The sequence below is a fragment of the Salvelinus fontinalis genome, chromosome 7 (assembly GCF_029448725.1).
Source record: "Salvelinus fontinalis isolate EN_2023a chromosome 7, ASM2944872v1, whole genome shotgun sequence".
NCBI lineage: Eukaryota > Metazoa > Chordata > Actinopteri > Salmoniformes > Salmonidae > Salvelinus > Salvelinus fontinalis.
This window is the reverse complement of record NC_074671.1, coordinates 52,805,485-52,816,765: the sequence shown is the minus strand read 5'-3', so window position 1 is coordinate 52,816,765 and position 11,281 is coordinate 52,805,485. Positions and strand designations below refer to the sequence as shown.

The 11,281-nt window shown below is 41.7% G+C and overlaps 1 protein-coding gene across 3 annotated transcripts in view; it reads right to left on the bottom strand.

Annotated features, from left to right (window-relative positions):
- Window positions 1-26: 26 nt before the first annotated feature.
- Window positions 27-11,281, bottom strand: part of LOC129859659 (sodium-driven chloride bicarbonate exchanger-like) — a 46,876-nt gene continuing 35,621 nt past the window's right edge. For 2 of the 3 annotated variants that reach the window (XM_055929708.1, XM_055929710.1), the window contains 11 exons: window positions 10,205-10,450; window positions 8,206-8,311; window positions 6,075-6,236; window positions 5,426-5,539; window positions 5,153-5,314; window positions 4,534-4,785; window positions 4,142-4,384; window positions 3,745-3,870; window positions 3,540-3,607; window positions 3,134-3,247; window positions 27-2,210 (listed from right to left, as the gene is read on the bottom strand). In XM_055929708.1, coding sequence (XP_055785683.1) covers window positions 2,150-2,210; window positions 3,134-3,247; window positions 3,540-3,607; window positions 3,745-3,870; window positions 4,142-4,384; window positions 4,534-4,785; window positions 5,153-5,314; window positions 5,426-5,539; window positions 6,075-6,236; window positions 8,206-8,311; window positions 10,205-10,450 — 1,654 coding nt within the window. In that variant the 3' untranslated portion in view covers window positions 27-2,149. Of the gene's footprint in view, window positions 2,211-2,792; window positions 2,831-3,133; window positions 3,248-3,539; window positions 3,608-3,744; window positions 3,871-4,141; window positions 4,385-4,533; window positions 4,786-5,152; window positions 5,315-5,425; window positions 5,540-6,074; window positions 6,237-8,205; window positions 8,312-10,204; window positions 10,451-11,281 lie in introns of all 3 variants that reach the window. The other variant, XM_055929709.1, reaches the window with a different exon arrangement.

Sequence of the window (11,281 nt, the reverse complement as noted above, 5' to 3'; positions counted from 1 at the left end):
AGATATGAACGTTCACCAAATGAAAGGATTTTTCAGTCACTTTATTGTTTCGTACATTTCTCTTTCGCTCGTATAACAAATCACATTTATAATAGAACAACAAATATCTGAATTGGTCATTTTACACAGATGAGTCGATAAATTCTTAAACATCAACTTGTCTTCAGCTATCAATACTACATTTTAAGGCAGATTTCTACAAGTGGCCAAAATTTGATATTGACTCGTTATTATTTCTCTAATAAGTAAAGTCCATCACAACACAGTACAATGGGATAGACGTCGACAACATAAAAATCACAAGTTTTCGGTTACCCCAATTCAACGTTTTTAGTAACATATTAGTAACATTTTACACATGAATAAAATATACTATGTATTAAACATCGTTAAGAGTCTTCACTTTATTACATTTTGCCATTTCTCACAAAGCTATTATTGCATTTCTATCAATTAACCACAACATCCTGTAGAAAGACACCGCTAAGTTTGATTCACCTTTGTGCAGGTATTTAAATACAGTTACTGGTAGTTCAGAATCCGAACACAACATCACTTTGTAGGTGTCAAACAAACTGGAATGCAGGAGAAGATATCACATAACGTACCGACAGGGTGACTGGAGCATTATGCCGGTAAAACACATTTGTATGCCCGTGGAACACACATGTACACATACAGTGCCTTCAGAAAGTATTCACACTCCTTGACTTTTTCCACATTTTGTGTTACAAAGTGGGATTAAAATGGATTCAATTGTATTTTTTTTGTCAAAGAGCTACACAAAATACTCTGTCAAATTGGAATAAAATCTGTAAAAATGAAAAAAACATCTGTAAAAATGAGAAAAAAAACTAATATATCTTGATTAGATAAGTATTCAACTCCCTGAGTCAATACATTTTAGCTTTTCATTTGAATGAATTTGTTAATTTAAAAAAACATAATTCCACTAACATTATGGGGTATTGTGTGTAGGCCAGTGACAAAAAAATCTAAATTTTATTAATTTTAAATTCGGGCTGAAACAAAATGTGGGAAAAGTCAAGCAGTGTGAATACTTTCTGAAGGCACTGTATCTCTACACGGTCATCTAAAGACTTCAAAGACAATTTGATCGTTAAAACCAGAGATCCTATAAATTACTACATGATGTTCTTTGTAAGTCTATGGTTAAAACCCTATAGGAATCACATTCCCAATAGGTATAGAATGGCAGGGCTATGCTGCTATGCTAACTGGAATGTAATGGTCCCCAATGCCTGAAATATAACACTGACCTGCCTCCACACTGTAATGGAGAAAAACATACTATCAACAAATCTAAAGGGAAATGTCAGCGAAAATTTTACAAATGAGCTTTCAAGAAAAAAAATTGTACATTTAACACTTTAATTTGATACATATACAGTACACTGTTTTCGTATCGTTAAGTGCACAGACCCGATAATGATGTCAAATGACAAAACAAAACACACATTGCTTATTCCATGAACAAGATTTTCATTGTATATTGTAATAGATTTTTTTTTAAGGATTACTATGTTGAAAAAATAGAAAAAAACATACAAAATACAAACGATTCCGTTAAAAAGTAAAGTTTCTTTAAAAACCATTTGGTTGATACAGATGTAGGATCTTAATTTGATCACCCTGTTGCAGAAATACTTGTAAAACATGTAGTGTATTTACGGTTTAAAAAGGCTTCTGAAGTTTTGTAATTTTCACCAAAAAATTGCAGACTTGATTTTACCTTATGAAAATATGTTCAGCCCTTACAAAAATGTCCATTAATTATAATCCACACATTTCATGTTACTTCAGGATTATTTTCCTGCTGTAGAAAACTTGCTCAAATTAAGATCCTACATCTGTAATAAATTGGCCCACGGGTAGATACACATAATAATATGAATTCCTTGCTTCCTCTGTTGCTGGTATCACCATACATTGACATACATAGAAAATAATCACAGTAAATGTTTGTTGGTTCCTCCATAGGGTAACACTGTTTCTAAAAGATTTACATGAGTTGCACACACACACAGTCTTACATGACGAGAACGCATGGCGCAGCACAGTTCAAAGGTGGTCGAGTGTGGCACGTCAGGAGGTATTTTCCACAGAACGGTGACGAAGCCGGTATGGATCACAAACTCGTCTCCCTGTCCAACTTTGAGTCCTTCCTCTTATGTCTTCTCTCGCAACCACTGGAAAACAAAAGGCTACGTGTCACAATCAGCATTAGAGGAGACACTACATACAGTATACCACTGAACTGACCAGCTGGATGGCATTGTGTATTGGAGCCCTGCATGGCAGATGTGTCACGGAATCCATTGACTTGGGGTGATATTACCATCATGCATAACCACCCTAGACATGCAGTTGTCCAGAGGCAAACCACACCAGAGCATGCTGTGTGTGTGTGTGTGTGCGTGCGTGCATGCGTGTCTCCACCATACACATGCATTCACATTCCCCAAACCAGTGAGCATGAAACATTCAAAACAAAGAGAGACACCTTGGGACATTTGTTGACAACTGAGTGCCAGCTTTGAGTTGGTGTTTTTTTACTGTGGATCTTTATGGGTCAAGAGATAACAGGTCGCTCCAGGGTACTTAAGACTGAAGTCCCACACTCAAAGTAAGGGAACACTTGCACGACAAAGACCATTCACGTTCATATTGTCACCTCCACATCATAAACTGCACGTTGGTTCTAGAAAACTGCAACGGGGTTTGTAACAAGATATGTAACACCATGCCACTGAGGATTGGGAGTCACTTGCCTTTAGGATATGAGCTTCTGAGAGGTTAGGAAGGGGAGCTTATGATGGGAATGGAATGAGAAAGGATAGGAGTCAAGATAGAAGTTAATGAACATCTATATCTCTACAACGAAGGGCAGGACAAAATTCACCTTTTGATATCTACATTAATATCCACATGATATTATATATATTTATATATTTTACAGTATATAATGGTATTCACACCATGAACAATAGAAAACAGGAAAGTAGTTGATTGGACAGGTAAATGGCTTGCGGCTAATATACAGGTCCAATAAATAGATGAAATGGCATTTTTGCTGTAAGGTTTGTATTGATTGTTTGGTGGACATTCCAACCTTTTGGAGCTTGGATCCTTCTTGGAGCTGTCACTGGGACTAATACTATTCCACACGTTCCCGAAGGAGCCTTTGGACATCTCGTCGGAAATGTTCACCGTCGCGGGATCGCTCCTACAAAACACAAAACCAAGGACGCTCTGTCAGTCACTGCATGTTCTCATGGTCAAGACACCCTCTGACATGTGTTGATGATTAGGCCCCGATCTTGAATTAGCTGAAATCATGTTTTCTGTTGCTGCCACTAAAAAAAAGTGTGGTTGTGCGACGTTATTGGCAGAACAATTGACACAACTCATGTGCAACATGGCCCTCTATAGCTAGTCACCAAAACCTGTACCATTTTTTTTTTTTAACTAACCTTTTAGTGCCCATAGTCTCTGGATGTTTTGTTAGTTGGACTTACTTGTAATTTCCTTCCAGTGGCAAAGTGACTATCCCCTCCTCCTCCTCCACTATAATACTGGGCTCCTCCTGGAGAGAGAGAAATTAAGAAAGACTGTTAAAAATCACAAACTATTGCACCACAAGCCCAGATGATTGATAGAGTCATAATGTGCTAACATAGCTGTATGGCTTCAATATGTTTAAGAGCACCAAGTACTGTATACCTCTTCTTCTTCTCCTTCCTCTAGTTTCTTCTTCTTCCACTCAGGCATCAGGTCGTCCAGCCAGCTCAGCTCCTTCTTGGTGAACATGAAGTCCAAAAGCTTACGGATGAACACCAGAGCCAACACCTAGAGGAGAGAAGCAATCCACCTTACATTCTCCTCCTGTCAACTAAGTGTGGTGAATGACATCGACACGTGCTGTACCTACTGTACGTAAAGCTTAAGGTGAATACCGAATTAAATATAAAAGCTAAATACATGCCAACTTGCTCAGACATGACATCTCTTTCTCAATCTCTCTCTCGTGCACGCACACAGACCCCCCCCCCCCCCCCCCCCCCCAGCAACACGCCCACCCTACACACCCAAACACAACCCCACCCTCCACACACGTTACCATCATGGGGAAGACAATGGCATAATTTGAGGTCTTGATGACCCACAGCAGGACCAGGCAGCTGAGCTGGATGATGGTGAAGAGGTGGACCTTCCTCAGGGGAACGTGTCTCAGGTAGATGAAGTCTGGCTGGTGCTTGGCCGGCATGCCAAACAGCTTGAGACGGTCAAAGAACTGGATACCTCTCAGTGAGGACGCTCCCATGTACAAGAACACTCCATACAGTACAGGCATGGGGATAAACTGGAAACAGACAGCGCTCCATTTAGTCTTCAACAGTTATGTATGCGTGGGACTATGCACAAGCACTTGTGTGTGTGACTGTGCTAAAGTGTGTGTTTGTTGTAATTGATCTCATGTATATCTGAGGTCTGACCTCGGACCTCCCTCACCTTGAGGACAGAGGTCATGAACACGGAGCAGCCCATGAGTAGGAAGATCATGAGGCCGGTGAAGCGCTGCTCTCTGATCCCCAGGAACTTGGGCTGTTCCCCGGGGGCCGAGCACTCTGACTCCAGCTTCAGGCTGTTGACGTGGGAGATGGAGAGCACGGTGGCTGCCACGAACCAGGGCAGGCCCATCACAGAACACACCCCCAGCATCACCCCCACCACAAACAGGTCCAGGTGGTAGCCACAGCCCTTCTGTTGATGGGATCCAGAGATGTGGGGTTATAGCATCCATACAGCAGAGATACAGGCAGTATACATAGTCTATGATACATTAACAACAAGGAGATATACTGTATACTGTTCAGATCTTTAGTTATGGAGAAATGAGGAACAGCATGCAAGGCTTTAGTTGAAATGGCAGCCATAGCCAAATGGGACAGAAATTAAATAGTCCCCAAAAAATGTTTGGTCAAAACCCAAAAAATAGAAATCAGCTTTTAGGGCTTAGACTGTAAATTATATTGTAATAATGATCTGTTACATTTTCAATTTCACACTTTAGCTGTGATCATTTCTAACATCATATTGCAGTAGAATGACTTGAATTGGCAGCCATTACCTTGAGTTTGTGCTCCTTCCTGTTGATGATAACAGCAGTGATCTGTTGGTCCATGAAGATGAGGATGGTGCAGAGCAGCGCAGGGAGGACCGCGATTATAGTGGTCCACCACGGGTTGCGTCCTATTGGGTTCACTATCCAACCACGGTCGTCTCTGGTTGGCTGTGGGAGGGAGTGAACATGATCATGATCCGTGTGTGTGTGTGTGTGTGTGTGTGTGTGTGTATATATGTGTGTGTATATGTGTGTGTATATGTGTGTGTGTGTACTCACCTTGAACTTGTTGGGGACCTGCAGTTTGGGTGAGGGGATTCCCAGGGCATAGTCCACTAGGACCATGGTGAGGATGGTGATGAAAACAGCAAAGTCACTGATCTGGGCCCTCACCTGAAGAGCAAGAGAAACTCACAGTCTAACTAGGACCTGAGCTTATGGTGAATTTCCTAGTGCTCAGTGTCATTTGAATACAAGTGAATTGTCTGCAAAGTCTTCACTTGTCTGCTTGGCGGCACGGTGTATCACATCCATCTTGTTCAGGTCGTTGTTGTAAAAGACAATGTGTTCTCAATGACTTACCTGGTTAAATAAAGGCAAATAATCATAATAATAACAATAATAATAAAGTGCAATAAGTGTAGGATCTCAGACGCCACAAGGGGGCATCAGTATACCGGAAAATCCATTCTTACTCCCGCAGCACACAACAGCACTCATTGCCATATGATTGAAACAGAATGAGTAGATTATCATATTATTTCATACAATGAGGCACCAGTAGGCGGCTGAACACTGATACAGCCACCAAAGTCGGAGAGATTAAGGGACAAGCATCAATCAATCAAATATCATTGAAATCCCTGCACATGTGGCTACCGGTCCACATTCCTTGCACTCAGGAAGCATGAGGTGTAGATGGACGTGCCTTGGTGGGGAAGTAGCGGCTGGTCTTGAACTCCTTGAGGAAAGCGGACATGAAGACAGTAGAGAAGAAGAGGACCACGGACCAGAAGAGGACGTCAGGAATGTAGGGTCCGTGGGGGCCACAGGCACTGCCCTCAAACTCCCCCCGGAACACAAAGCACTCCTACAACAGGAAGATACAGAGAGAGACCTGAGTGGAACCCCACACCCCATATATTTCCTATGAAGTTAAACAGGATAGACTGGCCATCTTGCCTACTACATACTAAAGCTATCTACTGTGTACAAAGAGTACTACATACGATTTAGAACGTGCTGTTTAGTAAAAATGTAGGCTATTCAGTAAGCAACAAATATCAACATACTACTCATCCACACTGAGAAAGCGTCATCTAATGCACAATCGCACTTGTTCCCCACTATTTGTTTATGTTGGAAGAGCGCATCACCTATTCTGATTATCAGCTGTTGTCAAACACACGTGGGTGTGAAAAGACGATCCTCTTCCTCAATAGTGTTGCAGCAAACTGAGTATGACATCCTGGCATTTAAAGCATAAACCTTTTTTTAAAAACATTTCACATACAATAAAACTTTCTTTTTTCGCATACCCAAAAAGCCTGCTATTTAGAAAGCAAGTATGAGTATTTGGACACGGCCACTGTAAGGCATGAGTTACCTAGATAGGAAAGATAATAAGACCCAGTCGAAGTTAGCCTCTGGTCCCAGATCTGTTTGCACTTTGTATAGCCAACTCTTACTGTATGGTTGCCACAACCATAGGCTTTACACACTTAACAGATCTGGAACCAGGCTATTAGGAAATGCATTGGCACACTCAACGTTAGATAAAATGTTTGTACATATAATCTGTAGTACTCTACCACTGACATTTCATAGGAATGGCTCCACTATAAATATATTTCATGTCCTCCATGCACTGATTTGGACAGAATCAAAGGGCATGAGTGACTGGCCAATGCTGAACCATGTCTGTGTGAACCCAGTCATTCATACATGCACTTTGGATTGCAGTCACATAGTGTGTGTGTGTGTGTGTGTGTGTGTCTGTGTGTGTGTGTGTGTGTGTGTGTGTGTGTGTGTGTGTGTGTGTGTGTGTGTGTGTGTGTGTGTGTGTGTGTGTGTGTGTGTGTGTGTTCGTGTGTGTTCGTGCGTGTGTGCGTGGCAGGCTCCATGCAGGTGTGTATACAGTATGTGCAAGCATGGGTGTGTGCATACGTGGGAGTGAGATTGACACACTAAGCCTTCAGAAGTGTGACAGAGTCACAGTGAACACTTAAAGAACGCTCTATGGTGAGTGTGGGTGGTTAAATCCTGTTGAAATCCTGCCTACGTGTCTTTAATCCTGACACTGTTCTGTTCCCTCTGGGGAAACACATTGTACCACCAAGAGACAATGTCTATCCCTATAGCCTCACACCCTTCTCCAGGGGATTGCTATTTCACCATGAAAAATACACTATATTTATACAATATAATTTTTGTAGCAATTTGCTGATGAGTGATGTTTTAGAAGTGATTGAGTAAAGATTGTTTGTTTTTTATTTATGTAACCTTTATTTAACTAGGCAAGTCAGTTAAGAACAAATTCTTATTTACAATGACGGCCTATCAAAAGGCAAAAGACCTCCTGCGGGGACTGGGGCTGGAATTTCAAATAAAAAATGGAATTAAAATATAGGACAAAACACACATCCCGACAAGAGAGACACCACAACACTACATAGAGACCTAGGTCAACAAAATAGCATGGCAGCAACACATGACAACACAGCATGGTAGCAACACAACATGGCAACAACATGGTAGCAACACAACATGGTAGCAGCACAAAACATGGTACAAACATCATTGGGCACAGACAACAGCACAAAGGCTAAGAAGGTAGAGACAACAATCATGTCTCAATATTACTTCAGGGGGTGGTTATTGGTCAATAATACCCTGTAGTGCCTGACCCTGCACTGTAATACTCCTGACCTCTAGAAGTTCATGTGATGATTGCACAGTGCGGCTGGTGCTCCGCTACAGAAGGAGGTAGTCCTTACAGAGCATGGCTTCATCCCCCTGAACCCAAGATCAGGGCTTTTAGGCTTCAAACCCCGCTTTACCTTGACCTCCATGCTGGTCCAGTTGACCTCTGATGCAGTGATGTTCCTGTCCTCCCAGTACCTCAGAGTGGAGTTGCTGGGATCCTTTGGCTCCACACACGCACACCTGCCAGAGCACAACACACATATGCATGGGTACACACACACACACACACACGAGTAAACACACACACACATGAACAGTCACACATAAGCCCGCAGACACACACGTGCACGAGTAAACACATACACACACACTCGTCATGTTCCAGCCTTAGTCTAAACATGTCAACACATCTGTGTCCTCTATTATATGAGTTGTTCCACCGCAAAAAGCGCAAGAAAGAGGATTTGGATTGTTCTGAAATCCTTTCTGTAGTTAGAAACGGATAAGATTAGCGTTCCTGAAATATTATTTTGTTGAAATATAGATTTCTGAGAAATTAAAGGATTGCACCCAAATTGGCCATTTTAATTTTTAGGATTTATATGAGCAAAAGCAATTGGTTGTCTACCTAAAGTAGCAAAGAAAATGTTGTGATCCATTTAATAAACACAAGAGACCAGCAAAATGGATAAAAGGGTGTGGTGGCAGTAGCAGGAACAGCGGCATCTAGTGGCCAAAACTTGGTACCTTCACATTAATTTATGATTCAGAATACAAGTGACTTCGATGGCTAATTTCTCTGAACAGGGGGGGAAAAAACATCACAAGATTCACAGGGAATACATTACAAAGGATGAAGATGCAATACTCCAAGCAGCAGCTCCGTACTACGTGCCAGACATAGAGAACTGATACTGTATGCTGGTTGTTGGGGTGGGTTTGGTGTGGGATGTGGGGGTTCATTGGGTGGCTTTCATTGGATTCCTCAAGTCTTACTCATTGTTATGAAGAATTTTGGTCCAAATCGGATGTTAGGTACTATATTTGTTTAAGATTATATGAATCCTATAAATTAAAACAGCCAATTTGGGGGACATCAATTTAATTTCTCAGAGATCAAATTATATTTCAAGAAAATAACGTGTCAGGAATCCTAATCTTATCTGTTTCTAACTACAGAAAGGATTTCAGAACAATCTGAGATGGCGGGTGACATGGCTTCACGAAATGACATAGAATGACCCATAAAGATTCATCTCGATGACGTCACCAATGTACGGAAAACATTAACTTGACCGTACATTACATCGACTTGGAACGATTACATAATGTATTAATGTACGTCCCTGGGTTTACACATGGGATTATTCAGCATACTGCAATAATCTTGTCGCATTACCGAAAAACTGGATAAACTTCCCATATTGCCCATCTGTGCTTTGATGATGTAGCTAGCTAACACTAAAACTATGTGTACAGGACTCTGGTATACCGTCTGTGTTTTGGCCCCAAAAAACTGTTTTTCACCTGCAGTATTGTAAGTGGACTACTACTTACACTTAAGAATGCTGCTTAAACAAAGAGGTCAAATTTACTCCTACCACTACTAGTTCCACTTAAGAGTAGCGGTAGTTAGTGGAGTACGGGTTCCATTAATGAGTACACTCTTAGAAAAAAAGGTGTACTCATTTTTGGAAAACAGTTTTTTGAAACCAAAACACAGACAGTATACCAGAGTCCTGTACACATAGTTTTAGTGTTAGCTAGCTACATCATCAAAGCACTCTGTGGGAAGGGTTCTACATGGAACCCAAAATAGTTCTACCTGGAAACAACAGGGTTCAACCTGGAACATTAAACGGTTCTTCAAAGGGTTCTCCCGTGGGGACACCCGAAGAACCCTTTTAGGTTCTAGATAGCACCTTTTTTTCTAAGAGTCTACTACAGGTTAAGAATACTAGTTTAATTTGTTGGCAGTTAAAGGAGTACTACTTCCCCCTATGAGTACTACAGTTAAGTTTACTAGTTGCACTTACAAGTACTGGTAGTTAGAGGAATACCAGGTCCACTTATGACTATTTGATCCACTTACGAGTATTAGTTCCACTAACTAATACTATTTCCATGACTTACGAGTACTGGGTGAGTTTCTGCAGGTTGTTGTTCATGTTGATGGGGTAGTGTTCCCCCAGGTGGATGAGTTTCTCCAGGGCCTCGTAGATGAAGATGATGCAGATGAGCGAGGCGAAGGCCTCCTCTGTGAAGCGGGTGATGTAACAGACCAGGGAGCTAGCGTCTGTAGCCACCAGGACCAGGCAGAGGAACGCCGTCCACAGGCCGATACAGGCCCTCAGGGAGAGGTAGGACAGGTCATAGTCCCTGTGGACAAAAACATGCACACACACACACACGTGTAACTGGTGGGATGCGAACCCCCATCTCCCACTCGGGAGGCCAACGTCTTAACCATTAGACCAAAAGGACATTCCTTCTTGGGCCGAGGTTGTCACCGATTTTTACACGAGCGCACACATACACGGACACACACATGCATGCACACACACACACACAATAAGTGACTGCAATGCAAAGTGCGAGCGTGCATGAATGACTTGGTTAAGAGAGACACGATTCAGCATAAGCCAGTCACTCATGCACGCACCAAATCTTTGCATAGTGGAAATGGAGTCACTAACATTAAATATATTTATAGTGGAGCCGTCAATATGTCAGTGGTACAGTACTACTTAACATTATCTGCCAATATATTTCCAATTAGCCTGGTCCTAGATCTGTTCGCATATATACAGTTGAAGTCGCAAGTTTACATACACCTTAGCCAAATACATTTAAACTCCGTTTCTCACAATTCCTGACATTTAATCAGAGTAAAAATTCCCTGTGTTAGGTCAGTTAGGATCAACACCTATTTGAGTATTTGATAGCATTGCCTATAAATCGTTTAACTTGGGTCAAACGCTTCAGGTAGCCTTCCACAAGCTTCCCACAATAATTTGGGTGAATTTTGGCCCATTCCTCCTGACAGAGCTGGTGTAACTGAGTCAGGATTGTAGGCCTCCTTGATCGCACACACTTTTTCAGTTCTGCCCACATATTTTCTATAGGACTGAGGTCAGGGCTTTGTGATGGCCCTTCCAATACCTTAACTTTGTTGTCCTTAAGCCATTTTGCCACAACTTTGGAAGTATG